At 32.8% G+C, this 24,783-nt stretch overlaps 1 protein-coding gene and 1 pseudogene across 1 annotated transcript; both read right to left on the bottom strand.

Annotated features, from left to right (window-relative positions):
• Nucleotides 1–5,207: 5,207 nt before the first annotated feature.
• LOC132293170 (uncharacterized) lies at nt 5,208–9,280 on the bottom strand (annotated as a pseudogene).
• Nucleotides 9,281–15,738: 6,458 nt separating this feature from the next.
• On the bottom strand, nt 15,739–19,384 carry LOC132284980 (uncharacterized). The gene is made up of 9 exons (XM_059787132.1): nt 19,159–19,384; nt 18,840–19,044; nt 18,209–18,299; nt 17,956–18,101; nt 17,392–17,635; nt 17,190–17,294; nt 16,706–16,888; nt 16,390–16,591; nt 15,739–16,217 (listed from the first exon to the last, which is right to left on the bottom strand). The coding sequence occupies exons 1-9, from the start codon at nt 19,379–19,381 to the stop codon at nt 15,739–15,741; spliced, it is 1,878 nt and encodes a 625-aa protein (XP_059643115.1). The 5' UTR covers nt 19,382–19,384.
• Nucleotides 19,385–24,783: the final 5,399 nt, after the last annotated feature.

The raw sequence follows: 24,783 nt of genomic DNA, 5'->3' as shown, positions 1-24,783 counted from the left end.
ATAAAAAAAAAGAAATAGTGGTATATATATATTTTTGCATAGAACGGAAATCATTAGGCTAAAAAATCAATTCAATCCACACAAATCAAATTAGTTTCACGAATTGACGGATCAATTAAACACTTCTTGATTCAATGACCTCTTGGAATTGTAATAAACTCTTAAAATATTTTTAGATATTTTAATAAATCATATTATAATCTTATTAGTTGCTAATATTACCGTTATACTAATGTTTAAACTTCATATAATCCCAAGATCTACAAGAATTAAAAAAATCGAGAATATTTTACTCTAGAAAACTGTAAACCCTCGGAAATATTTTTAAGTAGCATAAAAAAAATTCTAACTTAAATTCGACTTAAGTTAATAATTGTAATAAAAAAAGTTGAATTGGCTCACCTTTTGAGAAATGTTTTTAACATCTAGCTCAAACTCAAGAACATGTGCGTTCATCTCCCCTTTTATTTAATTGAAGGGGATCATGGAAAGAAAGAAAATAAATGATGTCATTATTTTATTAATACACTTTTAAGTATATATATTTGTACATTAAAAGGAGGGTAAGGCTAATCTTTGTGTTGTATCACCATTCCACTTATTACATTTAACTTTTTAAAATTATTTCTAATAATTTATTGCTTTCTCTCTCATTATAATCATGTACAATTACATATATTAAATTACAAATTTAACCATTTGAAAGATGATTATATGAGAATTACACTGTCAGTCAAAATTTCATAATAAAATACATTTGAATGGAAGCCAACGGCACCATTTTTTCATTTTCTTCAACTTTCTCTCCTGCCAAACAAGGAACTCTAGTTCCATCCTTTTTCTTTTTTATCTTTTCTCTTCCTTGGTAGTAGATGAAACGTTAGTATAACTCCAAAATGGATAAGAATTAATAAATAAGTGGAAAGAAAGGCTGAGAAAGTTGGATTTGTTGAATACATGGGTTGATTTGTAAGTGATCATCTTCTCTTCTAATTTTTCGGGTTATGAATTCAAATCTTATCCTTCGGGAAAAAAAACACACACACACCTTGTCTAAAAATAGAAAACCCAATATTTGCACGTGGCTGACACCAGTATTTATCAAAATAGGAAACATTATTTTAATGAAGTAAAAGTCGCACATTTCAACCCTACTTCTTTTATTGAGGACGGCATTGGAAATTTGGAAGTAACTTTTATATATATATATATATATATATATAATTATTTTGAATGTATATCATATTTTTGTTAAGGACGGCGTCCTTCAATTTTTTCATTAAATTAATTTCCGAACCATGGGGCATGTCTCCAAGTGTTTGTATACATACCTTAACAATGCGATTCTCCACAATGCATATTATGATTTAATCAAATTTAAAATGAGTTAACGATTTTTCAGTGTATTGTATTCCAAATTGCATTATATATTCATTCGCCGTTCCAAGTACTCTACGAAATACTTTGGAATAGGTTTAAAATAAAAAATGAATTAATTATTCTGTTGTTTTGACATTTTCTATTTTATTTTTTTAATAAATATAATTATCTGATGTGTGTGTATATATATATATATATACCCTATAAAAGTGTATTCAATTTTAATTTTTTATATACGTTTTAAAATAATTTTTTTAATTTACAAAAATATTATACTTTCACGTTTTCTTTTTACACACTGTTTTTATTTTCTTTCTTTCTTCTTTTTTCAGAAAGAGTCGACGTTTCCTTTTTTAAAAGGTATCAACAGTGCCTTTCTTTTTACACACCGTTTTTGTTTTCTTTCTTTCTTCTTTTTCCCAAAGAGACGACACTTCCTTTTTGTAAAAGGCATAAACAATTAAGACGCGTTTTTACTTTTATATTTGAAGGAGACGTTTATTGCGAAAGGTTGTCTGTCGCTTAAATATACCTACGAGTTATATGATCTCAAAACAAAAAAAAAAATTCTTTCATGTTATCTTCTTCTCTGCAAAAACTTTTTTTCATTTTTAGGCCAACATTGTAAGTGCACTATACCTCTTAAATAAATTATATATTGAAGTTACAATTCTTCTCTCCTCTAAAAACTTTTTATGTCTCTGTATTTTTTATATTTATTTATATTTTCTTCTATATCACATTATTATTGAAATATTTTAGAGTTTCTTTTACATATAACTTTTATTCAATATACTGTAATTATTACCTGAAGAGTTTTTTTATAAAACTATCTCTATCCTTCTATGTATATACATTTTTGTCGTTACTTCTCAATAAGTTAAGAACACTGCCAATAGTAGATATAGTCAATGTTGCGATTTTTTATTTATAGATAACAATTTATGATTATGATATAATTTTAATGTTTCTGATTATCTGTAATTTTTTTTATTATTTTGAAGTATCGTACAAGAAGTGTTATATTTAAAATATAACTCTTAGAGTGACAGATATCATAAAAACACAATTAAAATAAGTGTTTCAATTGAAAAAGGTCACTAACTCATTATTTGGGTGTTCATAATTGATCAATTTTATAAATGACCTGCCAAATAACAAAAAACATGTAAAATAACTAAAATTATAATTAAAACATTGATAAAATAGTCAAACACTAAATGGATTATGATAGAGAAAAAAAACAAGATATATTATAATTGTGATGAGTTGTGTATTTTAGAATTTTTTTTTAAAACAAGATATATTTGTGTAATGTATAATGTTATACTAAATTTTTGAATTCATGGAATATGGTAAGGAGAGGTGGGGTTCCCATTTTTCTTAGAAGTATGAAATCTTATTTGCTATTCAATTTGAATTTTTCTTCTTCTTTAGTCTGTCATAATATGACTTTGGAGTATTGCCGTAATATTTTTGTGATAATAATAAAAATAAATATAATAATTTCCATCCAACTTTTTTTTAGCTAAGTCACACTTGGTACTCATTTGTCCCAATTGGCATGTTGCACATGTTCCTTGCATCATTTATGTGATAGACCTACGTATTAATAAATTCTTCAAACTATACATAATAAGTACAATTAATAAAGGTGGTGATATATGATAATTATACTATGCAATATTAAGATTCTACATAGTTATCAAAAAATTTCTATGCATTTTTTTTCTTTATCATGTATCAATAATCATATACCGACTTTCTTTATCACTTCAAAGTTTTATTTTTTAAGTTATTTATTATTGATTGTTTACGTAACTTTTATATATTTATATATATATATATATAAATATATATATATAACTAAACTACTTAATGAGTTACAAACTTAACAACAAACACACCTTTTAAAAGTCAAATCCTTAATGCAAAACACTTATAATATTTTTATAATTAGACAGAAAGATGATTAAGACCCTCATATAAATCATGTTATTAGTTATGTGACTTTTTTAAATTCTTTGTATTAATAGTTATCACTCAAAAAATTAATAATAATTATAATTAAATTATTTTCTATTTGTATACAATTTTATTAATTAAATATTAACTTAAATAAGTTAATAAAAAATAATTAAAGAGATTTTAAATTTACATTATTGTTATTAATAAGTTTAATCTGAAACAACACATTAATTATTGAAGGGCACGAACGTTCATATAAATGACACAATCTTTCATTAAGGACACATATATCGGATAAAATAGTAAAATAATAGTTGTTCAATAAATTCAATACAACAATTAAAACTAAATGATCATGAAATAAATAACAAGATTAACATAATATTAACAAAGGAGAAATTAGAAAAAGTCGCATCACCATTCGGTAAAAATGAACCAAAAAAAATTAAATACCAATTAAAAATGATTTTTCTACTAAAAGGAGTCATTGTGATAAAAAATATTATTAGTTAGTCAATTTTTCGTGATAAAAAATATTTTCTTTTTTCATTTTTTGGTTTGGAAGATTCAAAATTAAAGTTAATTTTATTTTATTTTGAGATAAAATAATATATAAAATACAATTATTTATCCAAAATATAAATTTTTATTTACGTGCATTGCACGTGTCCATTCTCGTGTGTATATATATATATATATATATATAGGATATAACGATTAAGAAAATGGAAGGACGCCCATCGTTTACATATATATATATATATATATATATATAAATAATTTTATTTTCTTGGGTATTTTTATTTTTATTTTCTAGATTGCTTTAAAAAAAAAAAATACTTAACCATTCTTCTCTTCCGACAAAACTAAATTTTTAAACAAGGAACGAACTCCAATGAGTTGATTTGACGCCTACCAATTAAGAGAGTTGCAATCCCATGTAACTGATTCAACCCCGCTCCACAATTTCATCATAAAAATCAATATCTTGGATAATAATTTCTTTTCTTTTTTTTCTAATTTTTTTTCTTGAGCCATATCATATTAATTTAAATGTAAAGTTTCCATTAAAGAATTTGCTTTTGTTGCTATTTTATATCCGAAGTAAAACTACAGACAAAAAAGAAAAAACAAAAAGTATATGATTCCAAAATAAACTTGCCAATAGAGGACCCACTTAGCTGTGTATTGTTTGCCAGTACGTGTACTAGTTCATGAATGTGTTTTTAACATTTTTGTAAGAAAAGGGGCAAAAAGGGTATATCCATTCCTTTCTTTGAATCCAAGAATGTTTTGACTCAATCTGGACAAATGAAAAAACCAAAAGTTGCCGGGCCTGGTAATGCGGGCCTGTAACCCTAGTGAGGCTCACCAACGAGGTTGGTTGGGCTCGGATGGGTCACTCTGCATTAAATTGTTAATTTCCGAAATCCCAAAAAAAAAAAAAAAAAAAAAAAAAAAAAAAATTCAAACGTGGATTCTAAGTTAGCATCTTGACCGACATGAATAAGGCGCGTCACTTTAATATTATAATTGAAATCCATTAAATTGTGGTTGTGTATCTTCATTTTATTTTAATACGGACTTTGTGGCCTGCAATGATATTCTTTGATGTTCAAAACAGCTTCTAACATAAGAATATTGATTACCAAACTATAGTATAAAATGTAGTTTATAAAAAATAAAAATAAATTAAAAAATTTGTTGTATAAAATATACTTAATTTCTCATAGAGAGAATTGAGAATTCGTATACTCCATATATGGCCTAACTTGGGCCAAAAAAAAGACTAAGATAGCTGATGTTGTGGGAGAAGAATCGAATAGAAACACCATCTGAAATTCCAACAAGTAGGACTTTTAGTTGGCTTTGGTAGGTTTGGTAACAAGTCCAAATCCAAATGGAAAGAGGGGATTGTAATGTGCATCCCCAACATTCATTGGGAGTTGATCAACGGTCTTGAACCAAGTCCGCGCAAGTTTGCCGGTGAAACCATAGTCACCAAATAAAACATCTGTAATACCTTGACCTTCAGTTCCGGGAAGCCAAGCAGCTACAAGGACTTCAATTGTGGAAAGATACGGTTGAATAACAACAAGACGACCGGAGATAATTATCACCACACATTTCACAGCTCCACAAACATTTTTTATGGTGCTCGGGCCGGGGTCAGGAATTGTCAAATTCAAGCTGTCACCAGCCGTCTCTGTATATGGTTGCTCTCCCACTACAACAATGGCGTAAGAGAATTTGTCGGACTTGACAAAGTCAACATCAGGATTCTCTTTGTACACAACTTCGGTTTTCTTGTCAACGGTGTTTTTTATAGCAGTAAGGATTGTGGTACCTGCACATGAACATAGGTCATTTGTCATTTCCAAGTTAAGGAAACAAATAGTAGTCCCATTGGTGTGGTGCTATTGCCAAAGCACGATATTAAAACAGCATAAAACTCTAAATACACACTAACACAACTACTTGAAGTGTGTGTGACATCAAATAATTGGAACCCTCTTAGGCAATATCACTGTAGAAAAAAATTCAATGTGTTTGATGACAAAAGAAGTAGGAACTCGAGCATAAAATGAAGGGATGATTGGAAATGTACCGAGTGTGATATTGCCACTTAGACCTTGCCACTCAATTGTCCACCCACCACACTGATAACCAATATTATCTGCATGGCTACCGGCTACGAGTATTTTCGATGCCTTCTTAGGAAGGCGTTGAAATGGCTAGATTTTCAGCAGCACAATAGATTTTCTCACTGCTTCCCTAGCCAGTTCTCTATGTTCCTGTTCAAGTTACAGTGTTAAAAGCAGATGAAAGTTATTTTTTTACATCTTGCACAAAGAGGATCTAAAGAATTCCAAATTAAAAACACTAACCTGGCTTCCTAGGTAGTTAGCCATGCTATAATCAGCCAATGGGTTCTCAAATAAACCCATCGCAAACTTCACACGCAAAATCCTCCTTACTGCATCATCAATTCGGCTTATGGGAATGATCTTATTTGTCACCAGGAAGGTTAGACCATCAATGAATTCTGTATAGTTGTTGGGAACCATGACCTAGCATGTCCACAGCAACGCAAGTACATGGTAAAAAATTAACTAAAAAAAAACTAAACTTGCTGACACCCCAACCCCAAATGTGAGAGGGATACGGGTGTGAGCCATGTCGTGGAGCCCAGATCCCGTCCCCTCTCACAGTTTGGGTTTGGGGTGTAGGCACCCCTAGCATTACTCAATTAACTATAGAGCTATGACACATGCTCTGATATCGATATTGATGACTGTCACATATGTGGTGGGCCCCAAATAGTATCGGTGTCGGGCTCTTCAGAGTTTTCATTAACTACAAAAAGTTTGAACTTCAAAAACTAATATCATTAGGATTGAAAGCCGGCTCATTGTGACTCACCATGTCAATGCCAGCATTAACTGCAACTTCAATGGAATATGAGTAGTTGGCATGAGGAGGAGAAGTGGTCCTATCTAGTCCCTCCCAATCTGATATTACAAAACCCTGAAATAGTTCACCAGTTACCTCATAAGTCATATGAATTGTTTTTATTCACATGACAGGATTAAAAACACAAGTTGAGATTTACTCTGAAACGTAAAGTGTTTTTAAGGAAGCCAGGGATAAGGTCACGGTTAGTGTGCATTTTTATCCCATTCCAACTCGAGTAGGAGACCATAACAGTTGCCACTCCCTTAATAATAGAGTTGTAGTAGGGTGACATGTGGATGCTTAACAAACCATGCTTGCTTATTACAGTGTTGTTCTGATCGATGCCTTCTGTTGTTCCACCATCGCCCACAAAGTGCTTAGCACATGCAGCAACCTTTGTTCTGAAAAATGAACCATCAGAATTGGGGAAATTAACAAATAGATTATAATCATTATCTTATTAGACATTTAGTATTTCCATTAAATTTAATTTTGAAAGTTAAAATGATTAACCAACAAAACATTCAATTCTTTGTGACACTTGCATAGCAGGTATATGCTTCAGTTTTTGAAAATTAAGGAGGGCTGGTTTTGCTCTTGCCTTAGTTGATCCTGATTGTCTGTCACAGAATTATGGTCATCTACAACTAGAAACTAGAAAGTCGTTACTGATTTACAAAAACTCTTACTTGCCAGCAAGAAAGGGAACACCCTTTCGAGAATTTGCAGGAATATCTCCTTGTAATCCTAATATGATCTCGGTCATTGCTTGAACAATCTTGTGATCTTCGCTGTAGCTTTCATAACACCGACCCCATCTTGGATCTCTGCATACCTGTACGTACAGAAAATTAACTTAATTAAAGATAATATCACGATACAAATTAAAAAAATTATTGATCCAACATCATTTTAATTTTGGAATAGTACCGCAATAGATGGTGCAAAGACATAAGGAATGCCTGTAGCTCTAACTTCAAGAGCAGTCGCAGCTCCGATTTTCTTTACAAGTTTAGGGTCCCTGGTTGAGAAGAAAAAAGGGAATCAAGGGTATTAGCAGAGAAGAGAATCCGATAGGATTGACTGAAGCAAATGTTATTATATTTTCATTGTTTCTTGGGGTTCTGATGTTCAAGCCACTAGAGTGTAGTGAAACATATAATTTTTAGATTCTCAACCCCTTGTCCTTGCACATTTGAGAATTTTAATAAAGCTCCAAATGAATACTCATCACTATTTCACATGGAGATTCAACAGAAACAATTTTTAGTGCCTTTAGCAGATTGTTAGTTATGGTCTGGACTAATCATTTCAATTGTGTTTCATCTTTTAACATCATTTGTTTTAGTGACTTACTTATATGCTTGTTCAACCATTTTACACATTGATCCCATTAGAAACTTAAGAACCACACTCAACACAACTCAAATCATAACTAATTCAGGTTACTTTATTATCAATTGTCTCAGACTCAAATAATTAAGAATATGTTTAACAGAATGATGTAGAATGGGTTGTTGATAATTATGGAGACTGTTTGGACCTTTGAAAGGCCAAACGGGTGGGCTAACATTTTTTTAGGACAATTTTGATGAGTTCGTTTTGACCCGAAAGAGCCTATTTCCGATTGGAAATGGGCCATACTCAAGAGCTAAGCTTTTCACATATGTCATTTTTGGTCAAATTCCATCGTTTAGGGTCTCAAAATAATAATGTTTTATGTGTAATAAGAAGACTGTTTGAATATTTTTGTTACTGGTCTAAATGGAGTCTAATTATTCTGATTTTTGGTATTCACTAGGTTTTAGTGATTAAGTAATCATATTTTTCAGAGTTCTCTTTACTTGCACTCTGTGAATTCAAGGTTTATGTTGTTTTTCTGTGAAGGTTTATATCTTCTCGTTCGTCACAGAAATTTTTTGGCTTTCACTTGCCTCGTAACTCCAAGGCCAACATTGTGCGGAAAGATGATTGCCTTGTAAACATTGTTGTGGCCATGAACAGCATCAATGCCATAAATCAATGGGATCCCAAGACGAGTAGACAAAGAACCCTTTTGGAAATCATTCACCATGTTCACCCAAGTCTCAGCAGATGCCTGTTTGGCTGGAACACTCCCAGGACCACTCAGTATGCTCCCTGACCAAATACAAAACAATCTTATACTACCGTATATGCACAATTGTCATCACATAAAATTATAACACACCATTCATTATACAAAAGAAGGATTAACGTTTAATGATGTGTTACCAATAAAGTATTTCTTCATGACCTCAGCCAATGAAACTTTTCTCTCAATCTGCACCATTTGTCCAATTTTTTCCTCTAATGTCATCCGACTCATGAGGTCCTTGATTCGAACATTCAATGGCTGCTTAGGATCTTTATATTTGATATATTCTTCAGCTTCTGATATGGTTGCATAGCAACACATTACTACAATCCCCATCAACAACATTGAAATCCTCGCCATATTTTGTCCCCAATTGCCTTCAGAAAGAAAGAACAGAGTGTTTGTTAAATTAGATTTTTAGTACATCTTTCACGGCAATATCTTAGTTACTACTGATCACCCCCGAAACTAATAAACAATGAAAAATTGAACAGAAAAGTTCAAAGAACAGTAATTCGAGAAGATAACGATCTGAAAGAATATAAAAATGATGTGAAAATAGAAGCATTCATAGAAAGATATTATCTGCAATATTCACATTAACCAATTATAGGTAGATGCAGAAATACGATCAATCCGCAAAAGGAGGTACAATCAATTCTGACAAGTGGGCCACATTATCTGTATCATTCACGATATGAACAATAATAGCAGAAATAGAAAATTTAAGACAAGTATTAGCATTTATACAAAACAATAATGATCTTCATGCTCAACTATTCTCGACTGTGTAAGCTTTTAAACAAATTACAGAGGAAATGAGCTATGGGGAACTTACTGAATGAGATCCAGAAACACTGTAGCCTCTACTATGTTATAATATATATATATATATATATATATATATTCTCTACTTCCTGGCAGTAGCGAGTTGGAAGAGTGGAGGGGTTTAAAGAAGCTTGTTTTATTTATTTTGGTTGATTCCCCCTCTATTTCTGTGTGTATTTGAAAAACAGCTGTCAAAGTAGTGGAAATCACGTGTGTGCCATAACCCTATCGTTTTTGTGCACCGCTGTTCTTCTGATTAAAGAAGTTACCGTATTAGAAGTAATACAAAGTATTGCAAACGAGAACTACATGTAGCATGGCATGCATGTTGTAAACGAGGGAGGGTTAGGATTCCAAACCTTGAAATCCCAAACAAAGCAGCAATTTTGAAGCACATTTGGGAGCTCCGATCAGACAACAACAGTTGGATCAGTCGGTGTAAGCTCCACTCATCAAGAGGAATTTCTGGAGCCTTGAATATTCCTCACTCCTGCTGCTCTTGGAGTTGGAGCAAAATTCTCCAACAAAGACACCTACCAAGGAACTTCATTAAGCATAGCAAATTCGATCCCGAAACTACTGTGTTTGCAAGTTCCATCTCCATTCAGAGACGACAAACTGAGTTGGACAGCCTCATCAAATGGATATTTTTTTAGCTTGAAACATACCTCCAGTAAGCTTGCAGGCTCGTCCCATGGTTTAATCTGGTTCCAACCCTCTTGACAGCAAGTCCATGGCTCAGCACCAAAATGTCTGTGCACTGTGCAGGACCAACCCCGATACGCATGACCCACCTCTTCTTCAGCTGCAATGGAATTTTTTACTGGGAGGATCTACACAAACCGACACAAAATTGGGATCAATTGGATCAGCAATAAATGTAAAGCGACCGAGTGGGTTCTGTTTATTACAAGAAAGAAACGAGCACATTTTTAGTGGTAGAAGATCATCACAGAGAATCCTTCAAGCCAGAATTTGCAGCACTATAACGGATTCACAATAGGGCTTCTTCGTGATTGATGGTGCACCATCTCTCTCTATTAGGGCTCCAAGTTGGGCTGGCCCAATCCAGCCCAGTTATAACCCAATCTCAATTTGAATTGAGTTGAGCCAACTTAAATTGTACCCAACATGAATTATGGTCAAAACCCAGCCCGAATATATATATATATATTATATATATTTGATTATATTATTATTAAAAACAAAATATTTATATTATATTATATATATATATATTATATTATTATTAAAAAACAAAATATTTTTTAGGGCAAATCATTTCAGCCTCCCCAACTGCCTCCATCTCTGGTCTCATTCTTAACACTCTCCTCTATCTCTCTCTCTCTCTCTCCTCTATATGTAACTTCAAACTACAAAATCTACAAGAATCAAAAGTTCAAAGCCCATATATTTCAGACTTTCAGTTTATCTATCTGTTTCCAAGAATCAAAATTAAGTTTAAAACTTATTACCTACATCATAACCCATATCGGCATATCATTTCAGATTGTTCAAAAAATCAAAACCCATATCTTTCAGTTTCCATTGCTCGCTGTTCCAGTTCGGGTTCACTGTTCGCAAGCTTCAGTCGCTGTCTCTCAACTCTCAAGCTTGCCCCCCCTCTCTCTCTCTGCAACTGCTAACTTGGGTTTTCTTTTAATTTTTGGAAGTGACGGCGGCGTCAAAGGCGGAGGGATGGTGGCAGAGAGAGAAAGAGAAAGAAGAGAGAGGAGAGAGAAAGGAGAAATTTTTTTAAAATTTTTTTTGGGTTTTGGCTTGGGTTCGGGTTGAGCCCGAGCCCAACCCGAATATGTCTGGGTTTTGACAAAACTCAATCCAAACATGAACCCGATTTATGAATTTTAAACTCAAATTTCAAAATTTCTGGGTTAGGGTTGGGTAGGGTTGGGTCATCCCGCCCAAGTTACAGCCCTACTGTAACCACCTAAATCCACTGCATCCGGATCATTAAACGGGTCCTTGCCCAACCCAGAATCATCCAAGGGTATTATGGTCCTTTTATGTTAAAGTTATATATAACAGTCCAACAAGGACGAAATAGTCATTCGTCACAATTCTATTATTTTGAGACTTCAGGGGTATAATAGTCATTTATTTATATCACATAATTAATAATATAAGGTCCGGGCAATAAAGTCTTTTCTGTGTTAAAAATATAATTATTTTATTTTAATTGGGTCATAAAGTAAATACCCACAACATTAATTGGGTGCTAAGGAGTAATTAAGGGAAACTAAATTAAAAATATATGGAAAAGGAACCGGTCGACGTATATTCATTACACGTCAACTGGTTTGGGTTATGCACAGTAACATCACTCACTGCCAGGATACGTGTGGGGTATTCACGTCGACTAGTTTGGGACGTGTATAGTGAAAAACTCACTGTCAGGATACTGGTCAACGTGTGGGAAGCTACACGTTGACTGGTTCAAGCTATACGTCGACTGGTTCACGCTATACGTCGACTGGTTTTGGGTTATCCACATTCGCAATTCCCACTGTCCCATATACACCAACTTTGATAACCAATCACCCAATTACCACGATTGCACGTGTACGTATTTATATACAATTCAAAACCCGATAACAATATTGGTAATAAATATTTTGAATGATACATAACACGTACCAAGAAAATGCACTAAGAAGAATTTTGTGAGATTATAATTAATTGCATCACCAAATACAAGTCCAATACATCATTTAAAGACCGAATTACATAAGTCTCATTTTATACAATTTCCAAGGTTTAAATACAAGAACAAGGCCTCCATGGCCAATATTTACAAAGCTTTAATATAAACAAAATGGAAGTGAATTCCTAACTATATCAATGTTCATGGACGTCATCAATTACCGGCTCATCCCCGCATTCCTGAAAAATGTTAATAATGATAGAGTGAGCTCAACAGCTCAGTAGAGTAAGCCTAAATCACATTCCTAAAAATCCTGTAAGCCACAACTAAAGAATGGGAATCAAATAAAACGGATCATGGGATTAAATCATTTCAACATTCATGGAATTCACAATTTCACAAGTTGTACCATCAAGTATGAAATGCAATGTCTCTTTCTTTCTTTCCACATTAACCTTCATCTTTCCAACTCACCCTCATGCCATGAATATGCATGTCATACAACCATTCATCATTATACAAGTCATAATTTACATTTAAGTTATCATATCAAACATCCAAACCCAGAAATTGATGACATAGACCATACTTTTACATTTTCTCATAAAAAAGTAGTATACTTGGCACAAATACAAGAAACCATCATTTTTCTCATCCTTCAACAATTAAATCATCACAATTCATGCTTAATATCACAACCAAAATTTTAAAAATAATAATAATAATAAGCATGCTTCACAACCTTAAAATCATCATGCAAGGAGGCATATAGAAACTCACTCAAACCATAGGAATTTGTAAGTTAGACTTCCCCTACCTCAAGATAGAAACTCAAACTCGAGGCTCCAAACTCAAATCCCACCAAACGCTTGCAATACCGGTACCAAGACGTAGTCCTTGCAATGGTCTATGATTTGCCAACAATGGCTTAAACCAAATCCTCTCTAGCATGAACAAATTTTATAGAGGATAGAGAGACCAATATAGAGAGAGAAAGAGAAATGTGGAGTGAGAAAGCTTATAGCCCGAAAAATGAAGGAAAAAGGAAAGAGATGGGCCAAATGGAGACATCTCATTGTCTCTAGAATTTCCTAGGCTACTTCATGGGGCTAAAATGACGAAAATGCCCCTAAAACTTATTTAGAACCTCAACCTTGCCACAAAATACCTCCTTCCATATAATACTATTAATATAAATACATACATGTGTATAAATACACATACACATGTGAAATGCCGATAACGCCCCTTGGAGCCCTCGTGGCACGCAAAACGAGGCAAGTATTAAAATACTCCAGAAAAATCAAATAAATTCTAGAAATTAGAAAATAGGAAAAATCGGTAACGTTACACCTACTTTCAATGGAATCTTTCACCACCGGATTAAGGTCCGATCTCTGATTCTCTGGTTTTGCGTTACCATAGGGCTTGTTACCGGATTCAGAACTGAATATTCAGGTTTAACGGTTTTAAGTATATTCCGTTAGCCCTAGATATTTCTTTCACATTTTGGGCCAGGCTTGTCCTTTGGTTGGGTAGAGTTCAGTTCAATTTCGGGCTTGGGTCACCAGGTTTCTGGGTTGTAATAGGCCAGGGCCTTTTTCTACACACTGTAATAATCTTTTATTTATACTTGCTTAATCTTTCGGGAAAAAAAAAAAAATTTAAGAATGCAACTACCAAGTACCAACATTCAACACGTAAAGTTATTAAATTAGACACAATATAGACATTAGACTGGAGGATTTCTTCATATATAGTTTATTATTATTATTATTTTTTTGGTTTTTTTTTTTTCTCTTTTTTTCAGGTAGGTTAATGGTATATTGAAAAAGTAAAAATGTATAAAGAAGACCCAAGGACTAGGATTGCAACTTGAGCGGATCGGAGACACAATTTGACCTAACTTGATATGTAAAATGTTCAACTCTAATTCGACCTTCAATCGTAACTACTTAACTCAAGTTCAACCCATCATTCTATTTCTAAACTCGAATTTGTAATTTGACATGAGATTTCAGATTAAAAACTCAAGTTATCCATATGATGAAAACAAACAAAGTTTTAACAAATTATTCTAAAATTTTAATAAATTACAAACAACATTCCTAGATTAAACAAAGGAAGTTAAAAATAAAAAAGTTATTATGATTTGAATATTATATATAATGTATAAAAAATATAATATATATGAAAATAATATTAAAATTCTAATTCGAGTTGGCTTAGATTTTTAGTAACTCAGCCCAAGTATAATCCTAATTAAGTTCGAGTTGAAATCTAAATGTGATTCTAATTCCTAATCAGAAAAGTGGATGTCCAATTTCGTAAAAAATTGGCTTGGCTCAAATTTAATTCAAGTTGCTACTGGGAGAGGAATGCGCGTACCTTCTCCGAGAAATATGCTAATCCGATTGTGTTAATCAAGCCGATTGATAATTACATCAGGAACAAGCTTCTGTCTGTGAGATTCATCGACTGTCAAAGAGCGAGGTCGATCGCCGGTGCTTGGTCCCTTCCGAGCTTCTGTGATTAACGGAGCTCCCATTGACGATAACTGAGGCCGTGTCTTCAGTTTTGTTTTTCCCATCCTCTGCTTTGAAATGCAGTTGATGTAGCGGACTCCATGTTGGTGGGTTGGGTTTGTTTTTGGTTTGCCGTTTGGGCTTGTGTCCTTTATGGGCTGTTTCTATGGGGTTTGCCCTGTTGTGTAGTTCATTCTTTTGGTTTATAAAGTTTATTTATGGTGAAAAGAAAAAAAAAAAAGGCTAAGAGATCCACAGGCCCAAAGGCAAACCTAACTTTAAAAAACAAACAAAAACTACCCAAGGCCCAAGCCACTAACATCGACCGTTGCACAAACAGAAATTTGAAAAAAAACTGTTGGGACAAAGGACAACGGGGAAGGGGAGAACGTAATGATAAACACAAACAGAGCTCGGAAGGCTCCAAGTCGCAAAATGATTTTGTTCAAGAAAGGATGCGCACACTTTAGGTTGTTTTGATAAGTTTACATTCCCAATATAAAACTTTTTTTGTGGAATCTTTCATATGTTTATTCCTTAAACTTTTCCCATTTCTATCAAACCTTTGGATGCGTATTATTCCAATTGGCCTCATCTAGTTTTAACAAACACTTGGTATGACAAAAATCCCAGTCCTCAACTATATGTAAACACTAAACTTGCAACTATTGTTTAAGATCTAGTTATTCAATTTTTATGTAGCAACAATAATTTAACAAAATCCCAGAGTGTTTCTATGTTTCTAACAAATGTGAAACAATAAATAGAAACACTATATGACGACATTCCAACAAGTAAGACATTTAGTTTGCTTTGGTAGTGAGTCCAAATCCAAATGGAAAGAGGGGGTCGTAATGTGGATCCCCAACATTCATTGGGAGCTGATCAACAGTCTTGAACCAAGTTCGTGCAAGCTTGCCGGTGAAACCATAGTCACCGAATAAAACATCTGCAACACCTTGACCTTCAGATCCGGGAAGCCAAGCTGCGACAAGGGCGTCCATTGTGGAAAGATATGGTTGGATAACAACAGGACGGCCAGAGATGAGGACGACAACACATTTCACTGCTCCACATACATTTTTTATGGTGCTTGGGCCGGGGTCAGAGATTGTCAAATTCAAGCTGTCACCAGCCGTCTCTGCATATGGGTGTTCTCCCACTACAACAATGGCATAGGAGAATTTGTTGGACTTGACAAAGTCAGCATCAGGGTTCTCTTTGTACACAACTTTGGTTTTCTTGTCAACGGTATTTTTTATAGCAGTAAGGATTGTGGTACCTGCACATGAATTTTCATTTGTCATTTCCAAATGATGTGGAGCTATTGCCAAAGCATGATTTTGAAACAGCAAAAAAATTCCAAACATACACTAACACAACTACTTGAAGTGTGTGTATCATCAAAACAGTAGAGATTCGAGCAGAAGAAGAAGGGATGATTGGAAACGTACCAGCTGTGATATCGCCACTAAGGCCTTGCCACTCAATTGTCCACCCACCACACTGATAACCAATATTATGTGCATGGCTTCCAGCTACAAGGATTTTTGATGCCTTCTTAGGAAGGGGTAACAATGGCTTGTCAGTAGATTTACTATTTTTCAGAAGCACGAGAGATTTTCTCACTGCCTCCCTTGCCAGTTCTCGATGCTCCTGTTCAAGTTATAGTGTTGTAGGAAGATGAATTATTATTATTATTATTATTTATTTTTTAATTTTCATATTGCACATAGAGGATCTAAGAAATTCCAAATTAAAAAGACTAACCTGGCTTCCCAGGTACTTGGCCATGCTATGATCAGCCAATGGGTTCTCAAATAAACCCATCACAAACTTCACACGCAAAATCCTCCTTACTGCATCATCAATTCTGCTCATTGGAATGACGTTATTCTTGACTAGGAAGGTTAGACCATCAATAAATTCTGTATAGTTGTATGGAACCATGACCTGCAACATGTCCACAGCAACATGAGTACCATGGTCATAAATTAACTGAGAAAATGTGCCAAACATGCCCACACCCCCGATCCCGACTGTCGAGTGGAGGGGGTGTCAGCCCCACAATTCCCTCTCACAATCGGGATCGAGAGTATTAGCGTACCTAGCATTACTTAACACTACCGACTCCTCACATTGTGGGTCCCAGCAGTAGCAATGTCGGGTTCTTTAGAGTTTTCCTTTAACTATAATAGGTTGAACTTCAAAATTTAATATCATTAAGAATGAAAGCGGACTACTTATGACTCACCATGTCAATTCCAGCATTAACTGCAACCTCGATGGAATATGAGTAGTTAGAATGAGTTGTAGTAGTGATCATATCTATTCCCATCCAATCTGATATTACAAAACCCTGAAATAGTTCACCAGTTCATACCTCATAAGTCGAATCAGTTGCAAGACAGAGTACAAAAACACAAATTGATGAATTTAAACATAAAATGTTTTACCCTGAAACGTAAAGTGTCCTTGAGGAAGCCAGTGATTAGGTCACGGTTGGCGTGCATTTTTATCCCATTCCAACTCGAGTAGGAGACCATAACGGTTGCCACTCCCTTAATAATAGAGTTGTAGTAGGCTGGCATGTGGATGCTTAACAAACCATGCTTGCTTATTACAGTGTTGTTCTCATTGATGCCTTTTGTTGTTCCACCATCGCCCACAAAGTGCTTAGCACATGCCACAACCTTTGTTCTGAGAAATGCACAGCCAGAATTGGGGAAATGAACATATAGATGATCATCATTATCTTATAAGCCATTTGGTATTACCGTAAAATTTAATTTTGAAAATTAGAAAGATTAATCAACATAACATTCAATTGTTTGTCAATACTTCTTTAAGTTATCAGATTGGACCCAGTGGTGCAAAACTAAGTCCTCAATCACAAAATTAAGGACGGATGGTTTTGCTATTGCCTTCGTTGATCCTTATTGTCTGTCACAGAATTATGTTCATCTACAAGACTACAACTAGAAACTAGAAAGTAGTTACTGATTTACAAAAACTCTTACTTGCCGGCAATAAAGGGAACACCATTTCGAGAATTTGCAGGAATATCTCCTTGTAAACCTGGTATGATCTCGGTCATTGCTTGAACAATCTTGTGATCTTCACTGTAGCTTTCATAACACCGACCCCATCTTGGATCTCTGCATACCTGTATAAACACAAAATTATCTTAAAAATAAAGATAATATCACGATACGAATTAAACAACTTCTTGATCCGACAACATTAAGATTTTGGATTTGCAATAGTACTTACCGCAATACATGGTGAAAAAGCATAAGGAATGCCTGTAGCTCTAACTTCAAGAGCAGTTGCAGCTCCGATTTTCTTTACAAGTTCAGGGTCCCTGGTTGACAAGAAGCAAGTTAATCAAGGTTATTAGTCAATTTAGACAGAGAAGAAAATCTGATACGATTTACAGAAGCAAATCCTATTATATATTCATTGTTTCTTGGGGTTCTGATGCAGCGATGCTAAAGCCAGTAAGATTGACTAGACTCATATAGAATTTTTACTTTTCTGCTTGTTCAGCCATTTTACAGATTCATCCCATAAGAAACTCAAGTCAAAACAAATATGGCTTACTTTAAAACTTTCTCACTCACAAATGATTAAGTATATGTTTAACACAATGATGTAGAATGATTTATCTATGATTATATATGGAGATTGTTAGGTGAGATTCCATCGTTTAGGGCTTCAAAATCACACTATGTCTTATAAGAAAACTGTAGAATATTTTTTTTAGTGGCCTAAACGAACTCTAATTATTCCAATTTTTGGTATTCACTAATTTTTTGTAATCAAGTGATAATATATTTCAAAGTACTCTTTCATATTTTCCAATTTCTCACTGAACAGCTTTGGTTAACATACTTTCACTTGCCTCGTAACTCCAAGGCCAACATTGTGTGGAAAGATGGTTGCCTTGTAAACATTGTTGTGGCCATGAACAGCATCAATCCCATAAATCATTGGGATCCCGAGACGAGTTGACAAAGAACCCTTTTGGAAATCATTCACCATTTTCACCCAAGTCTCAGCAGAGGCCTTTTTGGCTGGAACACTCCCACCACCACTCAGTACACTCCCTAAGAAAATAAAAATAAAAATCTTATAGCATATATATACAATTGTTATCACATAATTATAAGATGTATCAATCATTAGACAGAAAAGAAGAATTGATGTTATAGATGTGTTACCAATAAAGTATTTCTTCATGACCTCAGCCGATGAAACATTTCTATCAATCTGCACCATCTGTCCAATCTTTTCCTCTAATGTCATCCGACTCATGAGGTCCTTGATTCGAACATTCAAGGGCTGCTTAGGATCTTTATATTTCATATATTCTTCTGCTTCTGCCATGGTTGCCCACCAACACATTACTAGAATCCCCATCAACAACACTGAAAGCCTCCCCATGTTTTGTCCTCCCAATTGCCTTCAGAAAGAAAGAACAGAGTGGGCTTAATTAGATTTCGCGGCAATCTCTTACTTACCATTGATCACCAAAACTAATAAACTCTTAAAAAAAATTAACTAGAAAAGTAAAATGAATAATAATTCAAGAATATAACCATCTGAAAGACTATACTTGAAAAATGAAGTGAAAATATCAGCATTCATAAAAGGATATTATGTGCATCCACATTATATCCAATTTATAGGTGGATGAAAAAATATGATCTATATGTAAAATGGGGAGCGGCTCCGATTGTTTGGATGTAAAATATTATTCAGAAAATATTTTTTTTTATTTGGTTGTCATAAAATATTTACGAACACAAAAAAAATATTTAAATCTAACAAAAATAAATTACTCATCATTTTTTGGCAAGTTATTTTACACACCCGTCCCTATATATTCTACTTCAATCTCGGCCCAGACCTTTATCAAATACTGAAAAAAAAATTTATTTTACCTGAAAAAGAAAAATCTATTCAAAGGAAAATATTTTACACAGAGCCTAAATTCCGAAATGTGGGACTCATTAAACATGATAAATATATCAAAAGAAATGGAATATGTAAAACCGAAACAAATAATTCACAAAATGAACAATCATAGTCAAAAGACAAAATTTAAGAAATGTATTAGCATCTATAACATAAATCTCTCTCAATCTCAATAGGAATTTTTTAGTTGATAGTTCATTATCATTCACTTAAGCTCAAAGAAAAGACTCAAATAATTAAAAGCAGGAAAAAAAAAAAAAAAAAACTACAGGCCAGATCAACTATCTAACAAATAAATAAATAAAAATCAATTAACCCAAAAAGAGAACATCAATAACATTCAGGCATTTGAATCCATGGTCATAAAATATTACAACATTAATGATGTTAATTCATGAATCATGCTTAATGATTCGTCACTGTATGAGCTTTTAAACAAATTACAGAGGAAATTAGATATGGGGGACTTACAGAGTATAATCCAGAAAAACTGTAGCCTCTGCTATATGTGTGTGTGTGTGTGTGTGTGTGTTTGCGTATAGATAGAGAGAGTGCGTGTGTGTGAGAGTTTTTCTCCACTTCTGGCAGTGGCGACTGACCGACTTGGAAGAGTGGGATGGATTGAGGTGGTATTTAAAGAAGAAAAAGTTCTTTTTATTTATTTCAAAATAAAAATAAAATAAATAAATAAATAAAAACTCAAAATTATTCTTAAGACAAAATGAAAATAAGAACACTAATTTCAAAATTTAAAGGTATATTAAGTGTATTTTTGAGTTCTTATAAAAAAAAAATTAAAATTAAAATTGGCCGTATTAGAGGAGTATTTTGGATATATTTCTAAATGTTAGAAATTTATATGCTCAATCTAAATTGTAAGATTTTTTTTTATTTTTTATCCTTTATTTATTTATATTTCTTTTTGGTTGATTTTTTATCTGTATTTGGAAAAAAAAACTGTTGGAGTGCAAATCTTGCGTGTTATCCCTATCGCTTCTGTTTCACAAAGATGTCCACATTTATTAGTTATCTATACCCTCTAATTTTTTTTTAATATAATTTAATAAATACATTGTATATAATTAAGAAAAAAAATGAATGCGTACCACCACATTAATACATGATAAAGATATGGATGATAACGAGAAGCTCCTAATAATAAAGGTTATAATAATATTTAAACCTATATTAACCCAAAAATCCACAAGAATTACAAAAGTCTAGAATATGCATTTGAATACATTGCTCGGGATAGCAGTAAACCTGGGAATCACATGCTAAATCAGACAAAAGAAGACAGTATTATTAATTAACTTGCTTTAAAAAAAACATTACCATTCCTCTCTTTCCATATAAAATAGAGACATACCACAAAACTTAATTAGTAAACCGGGAACAAATTTAAGATAAACTTAATCAAATCAATCTAATTAATATTTTGTGAGTATAATTTTATCAAAAAACAGATTGAATACTTAATATAATAAGCTGACAATTTTATCCAAAAATGAATTGAATACTTAACTTAAGAAACTGATATAAAGGCTTATATATAAGTACAGATTAATTTTCTTGCTCCATAGTAAAAAAATTAATCCACACTTTTTATATAGACCATTAGATTAAATCTAATGGTCAAATTTCAAACCCAACTATGGTATTTCTTTTTAACATAAAACACTCTTTTTAGTTTTTATATTTAATTTTACCATTATCACCTACTATAACAATAAAAGGTAATTATCAAAATAAAAATAGAAACTTTTGAAAAAAAATAATACCAGTATATTTTACTAAAAAATTGCTTTTATTTAGATATTTTTTTTGAAAGAAAAACAATACCCATATCTTTCAATTTTGCAATAATAGTATGATATTATAGCATTTTTCTAAAAAAATCTTGTTATTTTAAGTATAAGTAAATTAATATATTTCTTTAGTATAAGTAAACTAATATACTTCTTTAGTATAAGTAAATTTACAACAAATATACTGTAATATTGCATTTTGGAATATCGAATTAATTATTGGAATTGAAATTGAAGAAAATTTCATCTAAAGTTTGAACAAAAATTCTTTTTATTTCTATTTGAAGTTGGGCATTTGGTGAAATTCATTATTGAATCTGTGAATTTGTGAGTTTGATTATTGGATGATGATGATGTACTGACTATGGTGGGACGGCAGAATCCACTTCAAAAACAACAAGGTAACTCAAAAAAAAAATGGGTGAAACTCTTTTCACAACCTTATCCATGGAGAGTAATCATTTGTCCATACTCTTGTCCATGGATTCAAATACAACGCAAGAAGAAATGGAGAGAGAGTTGATAAGTGGTAATGGTAAAATTAAATATAGAAACTAAAAATAAAGTGATAGTGATTTTGTGTTAAAAGGAAAGGCTAAAGGTGGGTTTGAAAAATGACCGTTAAATTTAATCTAACGGTTTATATAAAAAGTGTGGTATATATATATATATATATATAGTATGGTTGAAGGTCCTACAACTTTTTGTCAATGACAGCTCTGGATATATTCAGAAGAGAGGGAAGGTGAAAGACCTTTACCACGTCTAATAAAGAAGCTCGAGAAACGTGAAAAATGGAGTGTGAAGAATTTTTGGTCTATGAGAAATATTTTTGCCTTGTTGGAATGTGATGAAGGGCTTATTGAGAATATTACAAAAATATTTAATCTTACTATAGAATGGAATGATCATTTCATAGGTTTAGTAATGGAATGGATTTTCATTCCCCGAAATGAATTTTCATTCAATTGGAATGGTCATTCAATTGGAATGGTACCAAACAAATAAATGGTTAGAATGGACATTTCATTCCATTCCTACACACCAAACGTAGCATTAAGAGAGTTCCAATTCATTGCAGCTGATTGAAAACTGCTCCATTATTTTTAGTTTTATTTTTTTAATCGTTGCGATTTAGAAGAGAGGGAGACTCAAATACGAGCATATCCACAGAGATCACGCTCTACTATTTCAAGATCCAGGAATTAGTATCCTTTTTAAAACAGTTTTATTACGATATAGTTTGTACTCATTTGTAAGATAACAAGTAAAAGCTGTCATACAATTGATACAAATGCTTGATTTATTAATCACAAGGGTTGGTTTAAATTGTAAGTCATTTGGGCTTGATACTCATGAAGCCCAAACTTGGGGCTGCGTCTGCCGGTAAAAAGTCAGAACTTTATTTAGGGCTGGCTTTGGGCCTAGGTGACCGCCATTCGGTTGCCTAAGGCCTCCAATTTGGGCCAAAAATTTTGTATTACAAGGGTTCAAAATTTTGTATTACTAAGAGCATCTCTAATGTTAAAAGTTATCTTTAATTGTCAAATCTATATTTTAATAGGTGTTACAGTGTTAAAATGTTACATTTTAGCAATTCTGTTCCAATGGTTCATTTCATGCAAAATGCTTTTTTTTTACACAACCACCATTCTTTTTCAATTATCATTCCCACCATTCACATTAACATTACTAATATTAATATTAAGCACATTCCAAGTTAAGTTGTAGACATTAGAAGGAAACTAAAATTAAACCTAATTAAAAAGAAACAAAAATCTAAAATATCTGGTCAAAAAATGACCAATATATATATATATATATATATATATATATATATATATATATATATAAATTTATATATTTGATTATATATAAATTTTTTTTTCTTTTTCGGAAATTCATATATATATTATATATATATATTTGAGTATATTATTATTAAAAATATATATATTTTTAGGGCAAATCATTTCAGCCTCCCCAATCGCCTCCATCTCTATTCTCGTTCTCAACTCTGAACTCCCCCTCTCTCTCTCTTTGCAATTGCAAACTTGAAAACCTACAATAATCAGAAGTTGAAAACCCATATATTTCAGTTTATCTATCTGTCTGCAAGAATCAAAAGATCAAAACCCATATCAGCAAATCATTTCAGATTGTTCAAAAACCTATATCTTTTAGTTTACATCGCCAGCTGTTCCAGTTTGGGTTCACCGTTTGCAAGCTTCAGCCGCTCTCTTAACTCTCAAGCTTCAGCTGCTCTCTCTCTGCAACTGCTAAATTGTATGTATGGGTTTCATTTTAATTTTTTTTTTCCTAAATCAACTTATCAAGGTCTGTAATTCTTGTTTTGCAAACTAAATCCTATTTGGTGAAATTTTTTATGATCTTTTTTAAATATATATATATATATATTTATATAGACGAATTTGGGTTGAAATTATGTGTGTGTGTGTGTGTGTGTGTGGTGTGGGGTCGGTGTCAGAGAGCTGATATTTGAGAGAAATTTCGAGATTTTCAAATTTTGAGAGGCCAAATGAAAGACCATTGGAGTGACTTTTTTTTACCTATCTCTCAAATTATGAGTTTGAGAACTCAAAATGAAAGAGTATTGGAGATGTTCTAAGGGCTCTCAAAATTGAGTCTCACATTCACCTGAGACCTCAAAAATATTAGGCCTCTAAAGCCGTGACTTTATTCGGTCATTGTTTGAATAGTGTCTCAAAAGACTACCTGATTACCGAAAAAACAAAAAACTTGATTTATTTGCACTATTGTAACGTAACAAAATGGTTCCCTCTCTCTTATATTTTTAAATGGGCAAACACTGAAGGAGATTCTAAAGGCGTAATTGAGATTTCTTCAAGCAAAAAATTTAGAATGCCTAAAGACATAGGACTCATTATAAAACTAAGCAGCAGTATATCTTGAACTTGGGGATTTTACGTGACTTGATGAAACATAACAACATTAGCAAAGTTTGTTTAGCTTTTGCATTATCAGTAAATATTTTGAATTTCCAACTTTATTAAGAAAATATTCCATATATTTAATTGC

Source organism: Cornus florida, unplaced genomic scaffold, assembly GCF_030987335.1.
Source record: "Cornus florida cultivar Cherokee Brave unplaced genomic scaffold, ASM3098733v1 CherokeeBrave_3.0.0_Hap2_Chr02, whole genome shotgun sequence".
Lineage (NCBI taxonomy): Eukaryota > Viridiplantae > Streptophyta > Magnoliopsida > Cornales > Cornaceae > Cornus > Cornus florida.
Note: the sequence above shows the minus strand (reverse complement) of the source record. Positions and strands in the feature narration are given on the sequence as shown.